This window comes from Mustela erminea, chromosome 9, assembly GCF_009829155.1.
Source record: "Mustela erminea isolate mMusErm1 chromosome 9, mMusErm1.Pri, whole genome shotgun sequence".
In the NCBI taxonomy this organism is placed as follows: Eukaryota; Metazoa; Chordata; class Mammalia; order Carnivora; family Mustelidae; genus Mustela; species Mustela erminea.
The window spans coordinates 11,689,360-11,711,701 of record NC_045622.1 but is presented as its reverse complement, the minus strand read 5'-3'; the positions used below and the strand labels follow the sequence as shown (position 1 = coordinate 11,711,701).

General features: G+C 42.9%; 1 protein-coding gene across 13 annotated transcripts in view; it reads left to right on the top strand.

The window, feature by feature from the left end:
• Window positions 1-22,342, top strand: part of CADM1 (cell adhesion molecule 1) — a 326,555-nt gene that overhangs the window by 256,645 nt on the left and 47,568 nt on the right. For all 13 annotated transcript variants that reach the window (XM_032359970.1, XM_032359964.1, XM_032359975.1 and 10 more), the window contains exons 2-5: window positions 4,080-4,226; window positions 5,827-5,979; window positions 12,567-12,704; window positions 14,736-14,894. In XM_032359970.1, coding sequence (XP_032215861.1) covers window positions 4,080-4,226; window positions 5,827-5,979; window positions 12,567-12,704; window positions 14,736-14,894 — 597 coding nt within the window. The remainder of the gene's footprint in view (window positions 1-4,079; window positions 4,227-5,826; window positions 5,980-12,566; window positions 12,705-14,735; window positions 14,895-22,342) is intronic.

The window sequence follows — 22,342 nt, the reverse complement described above, 5'->3', positions numbered from 1 at the left end:
TTTTCTTTTCTTAGACAATATGCTTTCTCTGTCTTGTGATAAATGTCCTAGAAACTTCTAGTTTACTGTGGGAGACTTGCTGGCCTCACCAGCGCCAAAGTTGTATTTTTAGAAATTGGGGGACAAATCGGAAAGTTGTAGGGAATACAATTGCTGATATAAATAAAAATCCATTTTGATTCTTTCTCTTAAACCTCACCCATCCATATACACCAATTAGCAGTCAAAAATGTCTATACTTGCCAGACATTGTTCCGCCCTTAAAATAAATTACCTTGCTGTTAACAGCCTTATTTAATGTCTACGGTATGTTGTACCTACTTGATTTCTCTTGCCCAGAACATGTGCTGTTTCTGCCTTGACGGTATATCTGCTAATTGAGTTTTAGAAAATCAGGAAGGCTTTTCTTAAACGGATTATTTAAGAAAGGCCCCTACATGGCCTGTTTGTACCCTTCTGCTACACATCAAGTTGTGTTCTATAACAACCTAATTGTCATGATATCTATTTCAAGGGGGAATTTATCAAGTCACAGTGCACCCTTCTGTTTGGAAGAAATATTTGAGGATGTGAGCAGAAATTATTTTTACAGAAAGGCTTCAGGCAGTTAAGAGTACTGACATACAAATCGTATTTTCATCACTGTCATTCACATCCCGCGCCTCAAATAAATAGGTCATTATTATTCCATCGCAACCGTCCTATGGCGCCTCAAAGTATGGAGCTCTGTTTAATGTAACTGCTGTCCAGCTGACCCGTGTAATTTATTGGTGATTTTTACAGTGACATTCTCGGGCCACCACCATTAGCCAAGGCACTCTGATCTCTTTCAGCAAAATACTTCATTATCCCTTGTGATTTTTTTAGCATTAGTATTATAACCATGTTAACATAGCAAGGAACTGTCATTTTCTGAGACATCGGATTTGAGGTTGGCTTTCGCAATTTCAACAAATAATGCAGTAGCAAAGATGATACCACCACGGTTTTGCAGAGCCCATCGTGCGGCAGAGCACACGAGGGCAAAAATGTGCAGATGGCAAAAATCTTACCTGAAGGACTTCATAATAACACACCAAAGTGATCCGGTCTTATGTTACCTAATTATAAGTAGTAATTAAGAATGTATACACTTTTTAACAAGCAACACCCCTGTTTTATTACTTTAATTGCATAAAACATAGGATCACAGTCACCTCCTCTTTGTCTCCCGTCTCCTCTGCTAATGTCTGAGAGCCTTACTGTGGGTCTGGATGGTACTCAGAGAGAGCACACCAGCATTCTGAGGAAGGACTGACACTAAAAGGTATAGTTCTACAGAAAGCATCTTATTAGGGTCCAGTGGAATTGTAACTGGCTTTAAGTTCCAGTACCCCCCAAGATGGTGGTCAGGACTTGTAAGGTGCGGTTAATGTTGAAGGGACTGAGGCCTATCCCCGGGCAGTCTTCTATAGGTTCCTATTATTTTTTTTTTTTAAGATTTTATTTATTTATTTGACAGACAGAGATCACAGGCAGGCAGAGAGGCAGGCAGAGAGAGAGGAAGGGAAGCATGCTCCCTGCTGAGCAGAGAGCCCGATGCGGGGCTCCATCCCAGGACCCTGGGATCATGACCTGAGCCAAAGGCAGAGGCTTTAACCCACTGAGCCACCCAGGCACCCCTCTATGGGTTCCTTTTAGAAGTGGGAGATTCTTATTTATGTTGGTAACAGACTTCTTTAGATAGAAGAACTCTGCCCGCAACCCAGTAGACCCCATTTGGTATTCTAGTCACCTTACAGCAAGTCCCGTGACTTCAGACCGATGCAACGCTGGAATCATGCAGTTTAATTTTTCTTGAATTTTCTTACTAGATTGGGTTACCCTGAGGAAATAAGGGTATCGTCCTTTCTGTACATACTTTTGCCAGGGCCAGGAAAAAACACCTTGAAAAGCTTGCTTGATTGGCAGGAATTCCCCTTTCCTTGTTCTTTTCTCCAGTCTGGGAATCCACTGCTCCCTCCAGCCGACTTCTGAATTCTGGGTTTGTCACAGAAATGTGCGGAGGGAAAAAGAAGCATTCCTTCGTGGATTTTGTTTTTGTTTTTGTTTCTTGGAATTGTTTTTTTGTTTGTTTGTTTGATTTTTTTTTTTTTTTTTGGATCACTTTTTCTCTTTGTTGTTATTCCACAACATTGTTCACCCCACTAAGCCTTTGCTGCGGGATCAAACGAAGGAAAGTTTCCCCTTTCGCTCACTACAAGGCCTGTGGGCCCGCATGCTCACACCAAGGTTAATTCCCTGCATCAGAGATCTCAAGGCTGGGGTTTCACGTTGGTTGGCTCCTCAAGCACCAAGAATTTCTGTTTGTCTCTGGCTCTAATAATTTTGTCCTTATCCCCTAGTTCCCTCCCTTCTAATCCTCTATCAGAGGCTGGTCTGTTTCTAGGTAGATTTGGCTTAAAGCCATCTCAGACACCCTGGTCACACTTCCTCACTGTGTCCTGCCAGAAAAGGATCCTTCAGCAGAAATTACGATAGCACGTGGAAATCTTCCATTTCTTCTAATTACATCTCTATGTGCACGCTCTCTCACAATAGTATTTATCTTTGACCTTTGTTTCTAACTGTGACAAAGTTGGGGTTTGGGCTTTTCTTTTGTTTTTGTTTGTTTGTTTGTTTGTTTTGGTGGGGGGAATGCATGAACCACCCTGATCTATAGTCACCTGGAAAGCTTGGGAAGAGGGACCAGGAGACTCCATTCTCAGATCCACACCACTCACCACGTGGAGTTGCCTGGTAAATGTTGGGATTTGACAACTAGAAAGAGGATGGTGAGGATGATGGCAGCCACCATTTATTCAGTCTTATAGGAAGCTAGACTCAGTGCTAAATGATCTATATTTATTGCCTTCCTCAATCCTTCTGACAGCTCTCTGAGAGGGCTTTGAATTACTGTCCCCATTTTGCAGATGAGAAACTGGTTCAGGGACTTTAAATGCTTTACTTGAAATCACACAGCCAAAAAGGAATCATCTTCTTCCCCTTCCTGATCGACCGCCATACCCATCGCCCATGCTACACTTTTTACTCCACACGTGCAGATTCGATACCCATTTCCACCCACCTGGCAGTTTCTGGAAGATCAGGACAGTGAGTGCCCTGTATTTCTGTATGCTCTGCTGTGCTGGTGCAGAACAGGACATTCAACAATTACTTCATCTTCTGCTCGTCAGTTGAATTCTCTTCTTCCCCTTCCTGTGCTGTGGATCAAATGGGTCATTTACGAGGGGCTGCGGCTCCTGTCACTAATCACAGAAGCAACAAATGAGAGCAGATGTGGAGATAAGCCTTCTATCAGTGAATCCGAAAGCCTTGACTTGGTGAGGAGTTCTGAAAGAGAAAGTCTAAATGGCTAGATGGGGGGCCATCGACAGAAGGAGCAAGGCTCAGGACCGCCCAGGGCTCTGGGTGAGTCGTGAAGCCATGAGTTTCTGAGAGCAGAGTAACAGACTGAACTAGGAGCCTTCCCAGGATTTTACTGGGCTTCCAGACAGTCCTAGTTGGGTAGGTCCTCCCTCTCCCACACAGTAAACAGCTGAACTGCCTATACCTTGAGAATGAGGACATCCACTAACAAGATGAGATTATTTACTGAGCCGCCTCTCTGCTCCTATTAAGTGGCCCCTAGAGTTTCCTGTGAGGCAACCAAATAGCTTAGCTCAAGGGCATGTGAGCTGAGGGTAGGTATATGCTTTTCCCCTACTCCATCCCTGAGAGCGGCAGTTTCTTAGAAAAGTCAACTCTCTGACCTTTCGGTACCTTTCCAACACACTCCTCAACGGGTACAAGATAGCGGAGGCCGGGACGTTGCATCATGACTTCTAAGAGCATGTTGATCCCAGCCTTAGTTGCATTTTGCCCCTGGGTCTCTCTGGGGTGAACGGACTCCCTTCATGGACGGTGGAGGAAGATGGGAGCCACACCATTGTCGCCCTTGGTGCCCATTTTGGAATACATTTCTTGTCTCTCGTTCTTACGAGAAAATATGAACCAAATTTTAATTGATGGAAATTCTTTTCTCCCTCTTTCTTCTTAAGGCGATGGACAGAATTTGTTTACGAAAGACGTGACAGTGATCGAGGGAGAAGTCGCAACCATCAGCTGCCAAGTCAATAAGAGTGACGACTCCGTGATTCAGCTTCTGAATCCCAACAGGCAGACCATTTATTTCAGAGACTTCAGGCGTAAGTTTCTATCTCCGTAGCGTTGGGTGGCAACTTTTTCTTCCTACATATTGTCTTGATAAAGAGATTGCCAAGGCCTCCTTTTCTAAATTTAATGTTAGATGCTTAAAGTTTAGTCAATTCTTCAGAGGGAAGAAGAGACATGCAATCATAATCTTTCTACTTAATAGAAACCTTGAATGGTCCCTTTTAAAAGTAAAGCAGTCTTACTTTGCAATAGGAATTGATTGTAGTAATTCAAGGTGAATTGCAATTGAGTCCCAAATACTTCGCTGACACAAACAACTCAAATAGGGTAAGGCAAGGAAAATATAGCATTCTGCAGGGTGGTCTGTTCAGTTTGAAGATGGATGTTTCCAAGACAATGTGTGCCTATAAAGAGAAAACCAAAATGTCCTATCATCGTAACCTCTGGTAGACAGAGGTTACCATGGGCTGAAATCTTACCAAATGTAATATCTCTGTAGGTAATTATCAGAACTTAATTGTATATCCCAGAAATGGTTCAAATGCATGTCAGAGTCTTTCAAAAAATGGCTCTTTGGGAGCATGGGTGGCTAATCAAAGCCGATGTCGAGGAATGACCCTTTACATCTGCTTGTCTGCGTTCTCCCCAATGCCCCAGAACATATCATGAACTAGGGAAAGAGTTGGTAAAACTAAGGAACATTGCAGAGGATGAAGGAAGGTCAAAGAAAAGGGGCCGGTCATTCTTAGAGTGAATTTTGGTCATTATGAATAAAAGCTAGCCTTTGCCAAAATTGACATAAGGACTTTAAAAGTGAATATTTGAAATTAATAAAAAGCCCACATACCTGACTTTTGCAGTGACTCTGCTTTCCTACGTTTCCTGTTGTGAAGTTGAATGTAATTAGAAAACTGGGGGGGGGGGGGGGGTGCGGGGCTGAGGCTTTGGGAGGCCTGAGGTCATGGATTCTGGGCGGCTCCACCTCCAACCAAACCAAATACAAAGGTGCATCCAAGTTAAATTGGATTGTTTCGCTGTGAAGGTTTTTTTGTTTGTTTTGGTTTTTTTGTTTGTTTGTTTGTTTGTTGTTTTTTAAGGACTTCCGTTTTGCTTTTAGAAATTACTAATAATGATTTTTTTAATCTTTATAATTTGGAACCAGTTTTTCTTTTTTTGCAAGGCCTCAGATTTTTCAAGACAACTTAAAAGCCTGAACTTCTCAGGGCCTGCAGCCTGCGCTTTCCTTCTGTTTTCATTTTACCGAACTCTGATAGAAAATCTGAAACAATTATGAATCAGGGCAGGTAACAGACAACAAGGGGTGTGCGTGCGCGTGCGTGCGTGAGTGCGTGCATATGCGTGTGCGCGCACAGGTGTGCGGCTACACCACAGGCCCCCATGTGTGTCAGTCTCCTTTGGCTGAAGGTTATTTGTCTACACGCGGTTTTGCAGAAGCCCAAAATAGTAATTCAGAAAGTATGAAGAAGTACCCAACAGGTGCACAAAGACTCGCTCCATTTTTCTTCTCCGTCACGGCCTTTTGAATCCCCTAACTCTCTCCTCCCCTAGGTAGGGAAAATGGACTGTCTGTTGTCTTCCCCCTAATCACTACCTCTGTGTTTTGTTTCATAGCTTTGAAGGACAGCAGGTTTCAGTTGCTGAATTTTTCTAGCAGTGAACTCAAAGTGTCGCTGACAAACGTCTCAATTTCGGATGAAGGAAGATACTTTTGCCAGCTCTACACTGACCCCCCACAGGAAAGTTACACCACAATCACAGTGCTGGGTAAGGAACGCGTGGGGGGGTGTCCTGGGAAACGGAGTGGGGGAGCCCTTACCGGATGGCTTCCAGCAGCAAGGAAGAGGCTAATGGTAAATTTTGTTATTCAAACCTGTTGTAGGATGGATCGCTGCCCTGTTGCTGAATTTTAAAAATAGCCTATTTTACCAAACACTTTAAGGAATGGCAATCAGCAGTCTTTATAGATCCCACCTGCTCTTGGGTTCAACCCTCAAGCTTCAGAAACAAAGATCCAGAGAATTTAGAGCCCTGAGATGAATCACTCACCACATGAAACGTCATTGCTTCTGAACGACCAGGATTTTTTTTCTTTCTTTCTTTTTTTTTTTTTTTGTTCCTTCTGTGCAGGAGAAAAGGAGGTGGGCTACCACATCTGTATTGTACCCTGTGGCAGAGCTCACTTATAAAGTCCCCTTAATGAATTTTCCTTCTGCGTTACATCATTTAATATCGTTGATCTCCTCTCTGGCTTTACTCGCCGCCTCGTGTATTGCTTCTACTCTAGACGACGCTGTAAAAATCATACCCCATGAACACACACTTTGCCACAAATTACAACCATTGGACATAAAAGAATTGAGAGCTTCTAGGGAGAGGAGGCTGATAATAAGCCAGGCCTGTCGACAGGCTGCTGAGGACACTTCGAGGGAGCTGAATGTCTTCAGTGACGATCACCAGGTTGTGATTTTCAGGAAAAATCCAACAGCTAACTTTCCATATTTAGATTTTGATGGAGTCAGCAGATATCCCTGTGTTGAAGGTGGTCTGAATTAGTCACCTCTTAGACAAATGTGTATACCAGTACATAACAGCAGCTGATGTGGGTTTTTTAAACCCAGTTTTCAAGGACATACACTAAGGCATGAGGCAAGATCTCTGATTTACACCTTCAGAAAGACGATGCATCAAAGTCTATTTGCGGCGGCAGAGTGCAGCTTTTCGGTGTAATGATATGAAGATTAAGGAGGAAAGATAAATATGAAGGACGTTTCTGCTTGGTGTGTGTGAACATGCATGTATTTATGGATGTCCATATGGGGCTGCTGCCTCATTACTCTGTTTAAACACAGCTGTAAAAGGGGAAATAATTCTTCATTCATTAAACTAAAACATGTCCCTAGTGCTTACATACATGTTCTTGATAAGAGGAATACTGATTTGGGGAAGTCCTGTTGCAATTTCTAACAGAGTCTGTGTTGAATGATAGTTGACTTTCAGATGTACGTGTCTGCTTTAATTTTAGCGTAATCCCTCTTAAACCTGAAGAAATAATAAGCATGAAAGGTTTTGCTGGGATGACTTCTTTTGGTGTTTTACAGATGTGCCTTGAGGTTTTCTGTCCATGTAGTTGTTCAGAAGTATTTGAAAATAGTGTGCAGTGTGTGACTCCAATAGCCAGCCATCCGCCCATGGATCCATCATTGATTATGGCCTTTGCACGAGAGTTACAGCAGTGGAATGGGATAGTGTAGTATTTAGGGTGTTTTCTACATCTAAAGATAGTGTACCTGACTATCTTTCACAGGAAGAAATGATAAGAAGAGAGATGAGCCATCCCGCCTGGGTTACAGAGCACATGGTACAAATCTAGAACCATAGGCTTTGAAACAGACCCTACAGTTCTGCCTCACAACCTTTGTGTCTTTTAGCCTGGGTTGTTTTCAGTAAAATCCCAAATGCTGCCGTTTTCGAGACTTTTCCCTGAAGGTGCACATCTTTTGTCTTCAAGAGTACATCTGGCCATGGGCAAGCAGTGACTGCTTGTCTGTTTCCGGAATTGTGTACATTTGTTCGCGAACCCACTGGATTAAGTTAGTTTGGATGACTATGCCCAGTGCTTGGGAGTCAGCCTGACAGCGCTAGACTTCCGAGAGGCATTTATGGCTGTAATCCTACTGGAGGCCTGATTATTCTAGAAGTAATAGGTTCCTGCTTGTATTGTATAGAAGCATTAACTTAAACATACTTGAGAGTAATACCGGGAGATGCTTTTTCTGCAGATATTATGTATTCATTTAATATTCTTTCCATTGAATTGACTCTAGGAGCCTTTGACGGAGTGAAATTGTTGTCATCAGTGTTTCAGTCTTTCATATTCCAAAATCTGACAATTTCCACTCATACTCCTATATTCAAACCTTCTTCCTAAGGTTTAGAATTTTCAGATATTCTAATGAATGAAGAGTGATCTATTAGCATCTTCGTTTCTATCTATGGTTCTCTGAAAAGGACTCCGTATATACTTACACAGCTGTCAAACTTCTTGATAGGTTGGAGATGCTCCCTTTGGTGCATGTGTCTATTAGCTGTTTGAAGCATTCAGCAAAAATTTCAGCATAATTGTAAGACGTGGAGATGGTTATTTGTTAGTTGCTGTTACGTGAATTATCTGATCCATGTAAAAACTGAAAACTTGTCAATGGTATTTTGCACACATTTGGGTGCCTTTTAGGATGCTACATTCACTCCTTCCACTTGTGTGACTTTGTTCTTTTCTCTCGATCATAGTGTAGAACTCCCTTTATACCAGTATTCGTGGAAACAGTGTAATGAGAAAGAGAAGACACCCCTTTAAGATAAATATAGTTACTGATAATAGCAGCAATATTATTACAGTCCTGTCCTTCTAAGATTAGTGTTCACTCTTAAGATTCCAGGAACAGGAGAACCTAATTATTTCAAAGGGTTTGGGAGTGAGATTTCACATACTGATCAGCTTTAAGACTCCTCTTTTGTTGTAATTAACGTGTGACTCATCTTGATATTGCTGATTTTTTTTAATGTTGTAGGCGTAATGTTTATAATGAGCACTCTTATAGATTTGAGGTTAGCTGAGAAGAACCTTGACATTTCTTTGCTATTTTCTAGTATTTCCCCCTGTGATTTTCATTCAGGTTTTCATCTGTATGCACCTCCTTACATACATCTTTGGTTATTTTCCTTAACGGCCGCAGGCAGTTTTTACTAAATGTGTCTGTTTAGTAGAGCACGTTTAAGTGTATTCTCTGGTTAGTAGCGGTTTTAATTCATTTTTCCCACAAATGGATTTTTACACTGTACTAATCACTTTTATATTACAGTAGGCATTGTGGAGTTGAAGGGAGAATGGGGTACAATTAATAGACCAAAATAAATTTGGAGTTTTTTTTTTTTTTTTTTTTTTTTTAATATTTTATTTATTTATTTATTTGACAGAGAGAAATCACAGGTAGATGGAGAGGCAGGCAGAGAGAGAGAGGGAAGCAGGCTCCCTGCTGAGCAGAGAGCCCGATGCGGGACTCGATCCCAGGACCCTGAGATCATGACCTGAGCTGAAGGCAGCGGCTTAACCCACTGAGCCACCCAGGCGCCCAATTTGGAGTTTTTCTTGTCTGGTCCCTTTTTTTTTTTTTTTTTTTAGAAAGACTTAAATCACCTCGTTTATATTTTCCAAAGCTTCTTTGTACTTAAAAAAAAAAAAAATCAGAGAAGTCACCTTCATAGCTAATATCAACAAACCACTGTGACTCCCATGATTCAATTTGATTTTAGGTATACAAATCACACAGTTCCCACTACCCTTAACTGTTTTCTTCTTCTCATCTTAGTGAAGTCAGAAATCCTGGCCACAATCTTGAAAACACTGTGGACTTGGAATAAAGTCACTCAGCTCTTTCTCAGGATGCTTTTCTCAACGACAACGTCTTTATTTTTCTGCACTGGTCCCATTTTCCAAGACGTGGCAAGTTGTCCCCATGTTCACTGTAGCAAAGTGAAGTTAGATGATGTCCGTCAGCTCTTCGTGAAGGTGACCCAAGGACCTAGTATGGGTATAGGTGTCCCCCTGAAGGGTCAGGGGACTTGATGGCATGTCTATTGTAGAAGAGGAAGAAGCAGCATGGGCAATGCCAACCAATAGGTAATCCAAAACAGAGAGGGTCTCTTTGCTGCTGGTCAGGCTCTGAGCCTCCAAACAACATCTAAGAGGCACTGGTAGGCGTTCCTCTTGGCTTAATTGTACGTGCACTTTCCCATCTCCTTCCTTTGAACTGGCAGTCGTGATTGCTAATGCAGAAAGAACGTGCTGTCCCCTCCACGACCGCCTCCATCTTACAGACAGAAAGACCACCGAAGAGGAGCAGCTAGTGGTGTTTAGGGGAGCCTGTGACGAGGAGGACTAAGCGGTCTTCAGGCCCAGCTCGGCAAAGGAGAGAATGAAGGAAAGAGCCCCAGGAACACACAGGAAATGAATGCCTGGCAAAGCCCGTGTTGGGAGGCTGGGTGCCATTGAGACTTGACGGTGGAGCGTTCAGGAACCTTTAATGACTCCGGGATCTCTTCCTGCCGAGATTCCCAGGTTACCACAGAGCTACCAGCAAGGTTTTTCTTCAAAGTTACACAAGCAGACTGGAATCCGCCGGACTCCATTGCCTTCTTTGTCCTATCCAAAGAGGATCACTTTCTCTGAGTGAAACCTACTCAGTTTGAATTTCCTTAAATTGCATATTACTTCTCAGTCACTGTACTCAATCCCATTTCTCGTTGGGCGTCATGGCATATGCCAACATCAAGAATGATTTCCATCACTCTCCTTTTACTTCTGTCTGAACCTTGATAGAAATACTATTGTCTGACTTTGATTCCTCCATGTGGGGGGCTGTGGGGGGTGGCGTTCCTATGTCTTTTACTCTTTGGTGATTTCATCCTCTTGCCTCTTACTTCTTCCTCCTAGCTCACCGGGATCTTATTTTCTTCAGGCTTGGGCAATCTTTTCCTCCGACATTCACTCTAACAATAGCATTTTGTTTCTATATTCCTACGATACCGCACTCAGAATTTGGTAGTATTTGTTGGTCCAAAACATCCAGTCTCTGTGTGGATTCCCTATCAACTCTCTAGGCGTACGTGATGAAAATCTATAACCATCCCGATTATCATCTGGAAAGAATATCTACGTTCAGGAAATAGCTAGCTAAAGTCGCCCCATTTACTTTTGTCACTGCCTTTCTGTGTCTCTTAAAACACTGGCAGATGTGCAGCTCCAAATTGGATGTTAGACTATCTCTCTTTATGCTTATGTATTTTTTTTAAATGTAAGCGAGGGTAGTTCTTTGCCATGTTTAACTACTCATTTGGGCCATATCACTTTGGCAACACATCCACTTGAGCAAATGTGTTCTTTTCCTTTTCCGTGGGGAACAAAGAAGGGGCCTGCTTTTGCTCTAATAGTCACCCCTCCACACACACACACACACACACACACACACCCCACACACTTCTTGCTGGGAAACATAAGCAACATGCCATTTTCCCTTTTTCTTTTCCATCGTTCTCTGTAGGAGTTTTCAAGTGCTTCAAGTCAATGTAAAAGTCTCCCTGTGCACAGAATTTTACATTGGACTTGAACAGTTGGAAATCCCAAATACGTGGTTTAATCCCATAATTTATTGAAGCGGTATCAGAGATATATTATTCAACTTGATCATCAGGATGGCATGTTTATACATATTTAATTTCTTGTTTCTCTTCTGAGTTGAGAAACTTATTAATCATAACTCTCAGAACTGTCTTTGCTTATTCATGGTGGTCAGAGCACATAGTCTGAGATTCACTCTGCCAAATTCCGTATTCCTACTGATTTTTATTTCAAGAAGCTCTGTCTTGTGGTAAGGTTGCACCTGATGTGAAGTCTTTCTGTCAGCTCGGTTTCATAAAAGATAACATGCTTTCTCACCATCCCCATCACCCTACCTTCTCTGCATTTGATATTCCACACTTTAGCCCCCGAATATTTTATTCCATCTTATTCCATATGCTTAATATGCTTAAAGAAGAGTGGTTTTATTTCTGACATATAAAATGGACTTGCAGGCACTTAATAGTCTCTTTCACCTTTGCTTTCTAAAATCTGGAGCATTAGATTTCAGAACATGGGAAAATTAATGCAAATTAACTGGCACATCCTACCTTACCACATCTTCCCATCCAGTGGATTTTATTACAACGCCGTCCGTCGGAGGTCATGATTATATCCCAGTTCTTTATGGATAATTTCAACGGAACAGAACTCGTTCTAAAGCACGAGTTTTCCGTTTGTGCTTATGGTGAGCGATTCTTTTAAGGGACTCTTAAGTTTTCGATCTTTGGTGATTCTCTTCAAGATCTTTCATATGAAGATTGAAATCCAAGGGTTGAGTTCAAGGACAGAGAGTCCTTCCAGATCCTTCCCAATGAGGATGATAAATTCACTAGCGTGTACTTGTCTTACTTTTCGATCTATGTTCTGGTCAGTTTTCTAATAACTGATGGTAACTAATACCACTGTTGTTATAACTTGGTCACTGATGACTCAGGAGTGGGAGACTGGACATTTTATAAGATAATTTTAGGAGAAAAATTCTCAATTAACCACTTTGACATAATTCACACTCTTAATGATGTCTTTGTACTTCTTTTTTCCCCTCTGGTAGCAGTTCGTTTTAAAATCCCATCAGGAATGTCCACTGGTTGTCTCCTCTTTTTGGTAGCGGTGGTGCGAATTTCTAATGAAAAGAGGGCTATGTGCAGAAATGGATTCTGTGTTTCATTTGTAGTCCCTCCACGCAACCTGATGATCGATATCCAGAAAGACACAGCGGTGGAAGGCGAGGAGATTGAAGTCAACTGCACTGCCATGGCCAGCAAACCAGCCACAACCATCAGGTGGTTCAAAGGGAACAAGGAGCTAAAAGGTGAGGGGCAGGCTGCCCTTTCCAGAAGTATTGGGCGGGCCCCTGACTCCGGCAGGGCCACACCTTGTGGCAGATGAAAGATGAATGCCAAACATGTCCCTAAAACAAAAATATCCACATAAACAGGGCCCCTAATCAATTACTAAATGCGTCTGAAGCCACAGCCTAAAGGCGTCTTATTGACTCTAATGCATATCCTCCCCCTGTGGTTTGAGGGTTTGTGGAGAAAGGTGCTGCTAGATTTTGACTCCGGCGCTCAGAAAGAACTAGAACTCTTTAGACAAGGAAGAGCCACTATTGGGGTGTTCCCCTGAACTCCAGGTGTCCATGTTGTCCCTCAGTTCTCATTCACCCTCTGACCTACGATAGGTTAGCTCCCCAAATTCTCATGTTAGACATTTTAAAAACACGGTGAATTCTGCCTCCTTCTAACACGGATCCCTGCACCATCAGCTCACTGACTCTGCTTTCCTGTAGGGGCAGGTGCGTTAAGGGTGAGAAGGATTGTACCCTCGCTGTGGATCTGCAGACACCCCCCTTCTCGTGGAATCTGTAGCTCATGTGCACGTTTCAACAGCCTGCTCTTTTGCAAAGTTTGCCATTTGTGATTATGGCTCAGGCTGCTCCTTTAATGCTGTTCCCCACCCTCTCTCCCTGGGCCGAGGCCGCCCCTCATTGGATTCCTGGACCTTCTAATATCTGCCCCCTTCGGCAGCACCTCGGCCGCAGCCTGGACCCAGGCTGAGCCTTCTGTGTCGGCCATCCTGAGGAGGAGGGCGGGTCAGCCCTCCTACCCCTTCCTTTCCAAGGCTGCTTTGGAAGTAGTACCCATGGTTCATACAGCTCTGGTCATCTGACAGAAGTGCCAGCTGTGTTTAGCAATTTCTGCTAAAATGGGGATATTACTATTACAGAGTGTATGCGATTCTTGGGCAGATGAAATGAGTGAATGTTTGTAAAGCGTGCAGCTGTATCTGGGCCAAGGTAAGTGCTCGGTGTGTGCTTCTTGAATAAATCAAGAGTGCCAGGAAGAAAAGAATAAGGCCTTTTAGAAAGGGGATATAAAAATCTATATCTAGAAACAGATAAATCTATATATAACAGCTTCAGTTTCAAAAAGCTTGCTCTGTTTAATCTCCTATTTCCTAGGTATGGTTTTGGAAGGAAGGAGTTTCTCATTTCCCCTCTGCTTTTCTAAGTGAATTGAGCCATTAAATGCGTACCGATAAGTACAAAACATTAAAAGAAAGTTAATGGTGCGCCATGTCCCAGGGAGCGCTGAGTTCAGGAAAGGGGCCGCCTTGGCCTATTCATCCCGTCCGGAAGCCTCCTCCCTCCTTTTCTGGGTGTTCTTGGACGTGTCTCCCATCTGGCCCGAAGCCTCTATCTTACTTTGCTCTACCCACTGCCAGTGCGGTTTTGTTGTTGTTGCTGCTGTTGTTTTGTGGTCTTCCAAAAGTCTCAGAGTTTAAACATTTCATTTACAATTTCAATTATGTAAATCCAGTTAGTTACTTTCCCTGGTAGTTGTTGCTGAGGGAGGTGGGCATTGGGGCTTGTTTATATCTCTGTTCCTGATTGAATTACTTCAGGGATTTGGATGATGTCCTGGAATTTTTAAACCACATGACAGCCTACTAGACGTTTCAAGTTCAGATGGCGGTTAGGGGTGCAAAGCACTTCTCTTTTTCCTCCTCCAAAATGCCTTAAGCAGTCAGATGGCAACGTGGTTCAACTTTCAGCTGCCTTTTAGTGGGAGGTTTCAAGATAGAAGACAACATATGTAATATATTTAAATAAAAATAGTATCTATTATGTGGGGTAGAAATACATCTTACATACTCTCCTGCAAGGTTGAGAATTAGAAAATTCTCATTTTATCTGCTGTCTACCCACAGCATACCCTTATCCCGAGTGACTTCCATCGTCTCGGGTACAATAGCAATGTTGGGGCGGGGAGAGGAGCCTGTAGAAACAGAGCGATAGGAACTCACTCAGCTCTGATGTCTCGTCATATTCCGTGTCCCCCAGGCAAATCGGAGGTGGAGGAGTGGTCAGACATGTACACGGTGACCAGTCAGCTGATGCTGAAGGTGCACAAGGAGGACGACGGGGTCCCCGTGATCTGTCAGGTGGAGCATCCAGCTGTTACCGGAAACTTGCAGACCCAGCGGTACCTTGAAGTACAGTGTGAGTACCTGTCCTTGTCCGTTCAGGCTGCTCTAACAAAGCAGCACCAAGTAGCTTATGGGCAACAGTCATTTATGACTCCATTCTGGAGGCTAGGACGTCCGAGAACAAGGCGCACGAGCACGGCTGTGTTCTAGAGAAAACCCTCCCTCTTCCTGGTTCAGAGTCACTGCCTTGTCCCTGCATCCTCTCCTGGCGGAAGCGGCTAGAGATCTCTAGAGCAGCTTTCAGGAGGGCACTAATCCCATTCGTGAGGGCTCCGCCCCCATGACCTGAGCACCTCCCAAAGGCCCCGCCTCTTCATATCACCCCAGTGGGATTCCAGCACAGGAATTTGGGGAGGGAACTTGACACAGGCCTTTGTTCCAATCATAGCAGTACCTGAATATTTTATCCTGAGGGCACAGAGTAGCAGTTGGTGAAAAACACTTGAGAAGCCATTTATTGAATACATATGATAGAGTTTCTATCTTGTTGTCTCAGTAGTAAAATAATCAAAGGATTATTTTATTGAAACACTGCCATACTATAGAGTGCCAGTGAGGATTTTCAAAATACTACATTTAACCCAAATGTAAAATTTTAAAATGATTCCAATCTGTTCTATCACATGACTCAATTAATTGCACTTTGTGAGTGTTGACGTTAATCATTTCTTTGTCAACTTCACAATCGAGGGTGGTCCCTCCCACTTTCTTAGCCCCAGCAGAAGTGCTGATTTTTTTTTCTTTTTTTTAATATATAGAGGGTCTTTTCTTCCCATTTTCCATCAGCATTTTGCTTTAAATTGCATGTTCTCTTCCATTTTTAACTTAAAGTATAGCAATGAGTTTAAAAGTGGAACTCTTTGGGATCGGTGCCACAATTTCAATGGCTTCATCAATAACAGCTAGATCATGGGGAGTGAGGTGGTCTCCTTGCTGTGCCCAATGAACTGAAGACGCTCTCCTTGTTTTCTCCGAGGACTCTCGTGCTTGCCAAAATGTTTTCTGCACAAAACCATCCTTGCAGCAAAGTTGTGGCCAAGTAGCCAACACCTCACTTTTTTATCAGAAATCTGTAACTGAGAGTCTGAAAGATGGCAAGTGACATTTGAGTGTGCAGAGTGGGACTGGTGTAAGAGTTTGGTTAGAAAGGCAACCCCCTGGGGGTCTGATAAAGGCAAAGCATTACCATCTCTCCATTAATTTCCTAGCACTGCCGTAACTAATTTTCACCAACTTCGTGGCTTAACACAACCAATTTATTCTCTCATAGTTCTAGAGGACCGAACACCAACGTTGAAGTGTTAGGAGGGCCACACTCGTTCAAAAGGGCTCTGGGAGAAGAGCTTTCCTTGCCTTTTCTGGCTCCTGGGGGCCCCAGATAGTCCTTGGCGTGAGGCATGTCTTTCTCACCTCTTGCTTTGTCTCAACTTGGCCTTCTCTTTTCTGCATGTGTCCTATAAGGACATTTGCTGTTGAAGTCAGTGCCCACCCAGCTAATCCAGAATGGTCTTATCTCAAGATCCTGAACTTGATACACCCACAAAGACATCTCTTTCCAAATAAGGCCATATTCGCAGGTTCCAGGGCTAGAAGTGAGCATGTGTCTTGAGGGCCACCATTGCCTGAGCAAAACGGGGGCCAGGGAAAGGTGTAAAATGTGGCTTCTAATCGTTTCTCTACTTTGTGGCTAAAGTTAAACGTGAAAAGTTGCTTCCAAGACGCCAATCCTGTTCTCACCTTTTCTTACTCAGTGAGTTTGGCTCAATTTAACATTACATAATGCAGGTTTTTCTTGTTAATTCATTTCATCTCCATCATTATGTAGCTTCATTATAGGCATCATGCTTATAATTTTCATATCACCAAAACTATTGTGGTGTAATGTCCCTATAATGGGAAAACAGAAATGATCAGATATTATCTAAATTGGCAGATAGTAGATTTCTTGTGACTTTGTTAATATGTAATTCATTTAAGCAAACTTAATATCCATTAACTTTCCTTGTAGGGGCCCATTAGCTTTAATAATACATTAACTCCTTTGTGAAACCTGAGTAGACATTCACCCAGTCCCCGCCCCTAAACTCTTCCAGTGTCCCAAGTATCTTCCAAATAGAATATAGCCCCACCCACCTATGAAATTATACTCGCTCCCAAATGCAAAATATTGTAAGCACTGTACCTCCTACCTCTTGGAAGACTTGATAATGATCTTTATAAGCCTTGTCTTCCATCTTCTGTAGGTTCAAGAGAGATTTATCCTTCTAAGTACAAGGAGTAAAACTGCATACCTGAATTCCTTTGACCTCAGTCTCCTACTAGCCCTCACCCACAGGGAAGTGACCAGTGCCTTCCAAAAACAAAGACACAGCTATTGATCATGTTGAACTCTAACATGGCACCATTGGAGGGTTCTTGTCTTACAAGAGTCGAAGAATGAATCTTGCGGGTCATAGGGGGAAGGAAGTGAAAGTTTCTTAAGAGAAGGCGAGAACAGAAAGAAGTGCTCTCTAGAGTGAGAGGGGTACCAGATGGGTTGCCACGGGGGGCTTTTTATGGCCATCTTTTATAGAAAACTGACTGGGGAATTTGGTAAATACCTCATCTATAAATTAGGACAAACAAGGTAGATTTGTAAATATTATGGAAATGTCTCATCTGTATTTAGAACAAACAAGGTAGATTTGTTATATTCCCTTCTTTCTGGCTAATATCTTGTTTATAGTATTTCTCCGCATGTGGAATTTTCTGTGAGCCTAGTTACAGAGCCCCCTTACCTGTCTCTTCCTATCTAGCTGCGCTGCTTCCTTACTCAGCACATTTTTATGGGAGACTATTGTTTCTTGTTTTTGTTGGTGTGTGTATGTGCGTGTTTATCCAAAGTGAGCCACACAGACATTTTCTTCTTGATATTTAATTTTTTGGAATGTATATAAAGAGAAAGTCTTTCTACATAAAAGAAGGTTAAGAGTTACCAACCATTTTATTAATCTGAGTGGGAATTGAGAGTCTTCCTTGGCATCTTAAATAAGACTCAGTGTTCAAGAAAGTTTAACTTGATAGGGTGCCTGGGTGGCTCAGCCAGTGAAGCGTCTGCCTTCGGCTCAGGTCATGATCCCAGGGATCGAGCCCCACATTGGGCTCCTTGTTCAGGAGAGAGTCTGCTTCTCCCTCAGCTCCTCTTCCTACTCGTTCTCTCAATTGTGCTCTCTCTCAGATAAATAAATAAAATCTTTATTAAAAAAAGAAAGAAAGAAAGTCACCTGATCATTCACTGCCCTCCTTTCCCGGAGTGCTATTGACAGCTCGGGAGAGTCAGCTAGGAATTCCTTCAGTAGCTCCTCCAGACACAGAACCCTCTGCATCATGGCCTGCCAGCTTTACTTTCCTGAACACCAGCCACTATGCAACAACCAAAGGGCCCCTGCCTCTGATGCCTAAGGCACTCGGTCTTTGAGCACTAAGGCTTTGTTGGTCATTGGCCTCTGCCAGTGGGCCAACTCCATCCCTCTCACAGCCGCCCCCCACTCGGTAGTCAGGCAGCACCGCGACTTGATGGCAATGGGAAGAGATACTTAAATACATGACATTGAACAGCCAGTCCGCGTGGATGTGGGACCATTTTAGATACTCTGTGAGGAGTATTCGACCCTCATTTTGTATTTGGCCCAAACCCTTAGCATCCCTTTGTATTTGGCCCAACCCTTAACCTTCTTAAACACCCCTTTAGGAGTCCATAGATCTGGAGAAGATGAACAAAATCACAGATCCACGACATTTTGCTTTCAGTTTAAGGAGTCTGCTTATCCTACAGAGTTAATCTTAACTTCATTTGTCTGAGGACCAGTTTTCCCATATCCACAGGTGGTCTATACTCAACTCATTTAGAATTTATCTTTAAGTCACTTTATTGCTTTTCCCTAACAAAGGGCTGTGAAAAAATACCAAATTAGGAATTTTATTTTGCTAGGTGTGTTATGTTTAATAAACATAAAATAAATACATAACTATTATTTTTAATATCCTTTTCTTTGGTACCTAAAAAGATTTTTTTTTTAAGATTTTATTTATTTATTTGACAGACAGAGATCACAAGTAGGAAGAGAGGCCGGCAGAGAGAGAGAGAGAGAGGGAAGCAGGCTCCCTGCTGAGCAGAGAGCCCGATGTGGGGCTCTATCCCAGGACCCTGGGATCATGACCTGAGCTGAAGGCAGAGGCTTTAACCCACTGAGCCACGTAGGTGCCCCTAAAAAGATTTTTTTGTAGTATTATTTATAAGTGTTAGATTATCACCGGGAAATGCTGACCTCATCCATGGACCTCAGATTAAGAACAGCTCTTTTCTGGGTAAATGAGACTACCCTGGGGGAACTCTAACCTGTTGGAATTGGTATTCATTCTACTCACTTGGTTCGGGCCTGGCCCATTTTGCTGCATGAAGCCTTCCGGAAACCTTTTTCTACCTCATCTAAAACCAATGGTTATTAACCAGGATATGAACAGTTACATGACAGATAACGGATTTGAGTTCTGTATAAACTGCATCCTTTTAAGGAGATATTTTTTAAAAAAGAAATAGCAAAGACCTGCACTGTGTATACCGTTCAACAGCTTACTTAAAGTCCGACAGGGAAGGGAGGAACAGTAAAACAAAGCTACCATCTTGCACAGAGGACAAGGCTTGAGCTACAACTTGGAATTGCTTTTGTCTTGTGGATTTAAGTCCTAATTAATTGAACACAGAATTTTGCAGTGTTTGTTTGTTAGGACCCTTATTTGTGGTACCAGGAGAAATTGTTGTGCCCAATTATGTGAAAAATCAGCCAGATGTGTATGCTGTCATACTTTTAATAATCTTTAAGTTCGTGGTGAGTACAGATATTAATTGTGTAGTATGCATTGAAGTGATTAACATCAATGTAATTTATCATCTGGAGATTTCTGAACATAAATAAATGAGTTGTTTTGTTCAGCAAGGTGTTGACCCCTTCAGAATTAGTGAATTAAAGCCCCCCCTTTTTTTATTATAAATATGAAAGGCACCACAATCAGCCAAGTGTTCAGTTATTTGATTTTCTGGGGCATTAGCCGCTCTTGTTTGTGACATTTCCCTGTTGGGTGCTTGTTTGCAAGCTCATTAATAAGGTTTTCTCATAGGAACGTTGCTGGGAATGAAGAACATACAGTAGGGCTCTCAGTTTTCTGGCTTTCATTGTAAGGCTCAGCAAGGCTGCCGAGGCAACCACACACGGCTCAGTGTTTAAAACAGAAAATAATTATGCACGGAAGCTGGAGTTCAAAGCTCTCCTGCCTTAGATGTTAGGCGGAGAACAGTTTTGCCTTTTAACGTTCTGAGCTAGATGACCCTAAATTCCTTCTGTGCGGTTCTTTTTTCCCCTCCCGCATGTCTGTGTACGTGGCGTTGCTCAAATTTACAACATGGTTGATTATAGCGGAGCGTGGTGCAATTGTCGCGTGGTTAGTGGAGCTGTACATCTGAAGGAACGTACTCTTGTCAAATAAAAGCCTGTTTAAAGGAGAACAGTTCACTGTCTGCGCGTTAAAAGAAAACTGTTTAAATAGCATCAAGGTGGCAACACAGAGCGATGTAAGCTGGGGATTCAAAGGAGAGCTGTGACCTCGGTATGAAATTCAGATCGCCGTGCCAAGTGGGAAAAGCCTCACTCCGGACTCGCCATTGGTCGCTGTGTGTCTTCCGCTTTCCTCCCGTCACAGCCTTGCTTCTTTGGTACAATTTGCAAAAATCTTCATTTTGTGAGAGTTTTTTTCTATGTGTGCCTATTTGTTTAAAAAAGAAAGAGAGGGAGAGAACGAGAAATTGAGATGGGTTTTGAAAGGGAGAGTGAAAACAAAGACTCTAGAAATGGGTGTTTGAATACCTTCCCTCCTCTGATTATCACCTGACGGTTAATCGTGTACGTAGGCATCATTTTCAAAATGAGTTTTATTGAGCCCCTCTAGGCAGATATTTTGTCAATCCATTTTCCTGTTCATCCGGGGTTGGGAGAAGGCTGGATTTCTCCTTTCGTTCCCTCGATTGGGGGAAAATTGAACGTTGAGGAGATGATCCAAACCTGTTCTCTGTCTGTGCCAAAATAAATGTTTCTCTGGTATCGACAGTGCCCCTGCAGTGAAGGAGGGAGAAAAACCTGGAAATGGGAAAAGCTTTCCTGCTTGGAGTGGAGGATAAGACGTCGTTTCCCAACGCGGCTCCTGGATGCATCCTCTCCCCATCAGTTCTGTTCCCAGATCGTATTCTTCAAAGCATAGTAGCTGGTGTTCCCCGATTTGGCCTGTTTCTCTCTGATCTCGTCTCGTCTTTGAACAGAATATGCTCTTCCTCCCACTCTCCCTTCCTTTTATTTTTTTAAGCAATGAATTGAGTTTCAGTGGAAGTCATTTCAGTATTTCGTATTCCTCATGGAGACCCCTGGATTCAAACGAATGATTGAGCTGTCATTTGTTGCGTGACCACAGGGCAGGGGCGGGGCCACGGTCCTGATACTAACTGTGGAGCTCGTTCATGGAGCTTTCTGCTGCACCACAGGGGGCAGGAGGTTGAGGGACCAATACTCAGAACACAGAGTCAGTGTCAGGGCAAGTCTGTCGCGAGCAAGAGTTGAGTGACATGACAAGGTCAAGGACGAGAAAGCCACCACCTCTACCTTATGAAGTCACAGTCGGGAGATGGAGGTCTCTTACGAAGGATGCTCTGTCCACATCTCGCTGTCCCATCTCTTGTCTTTGGGGAAGATGTGTCTCTGTGGCTGTGGACATTGAGCATTTCCACTGCAAAGCGAGTCTTCTAATGGTTTTTAACTCAAGGTCACATTTCAATTCTGTGGAAGGTTAAATGGTTGTGAAGTTAAAATCTGAAAATCGAAAATGAGTGGTCAGACAACATCCTTTTATGATTTCCCCAAAGATCCCACCTTAGAGATACACCAGAAATGCTAAATAAACATGTAGTGAAAGGGAAGCATGTAAATCAGAACACGTGGGCTGAACCTCAAATTTGGGGAGCTGGACTGACCTTCCAGAAGAATAATACGATTATATTTTGTGCTAAGGGCTAGTGAAGTGATTCAGCAGGGAGGCCATGAGATTGGGGTAACTACCATGTCTTGGATAGCCTATGGAAGCAAAGGAAACCCTCAACCAAAGTCCCCCGGCTCCCCAAAAAATGAAAGCGAAGCCACCACCAATCAGGAACAGCCCAACTAGACTTTCACCAAATAAGGCAACTGCTTAAGCGACAGCCAATCAAATAATGGCCCTTGCTTTGCTTCCCTGTCTTCTCCATAGAAACCTTTCCCCTAGCTCCTGTGGCGGGAGGATTTTCAGTGTGGTGTTGCCCTGTTTGAATCAATGGGTGCTCAAATAAACTCTCAAAAATGTTAATGTGCCCAGTTTATCTTCTAACAAGCTTAAGATGTATTC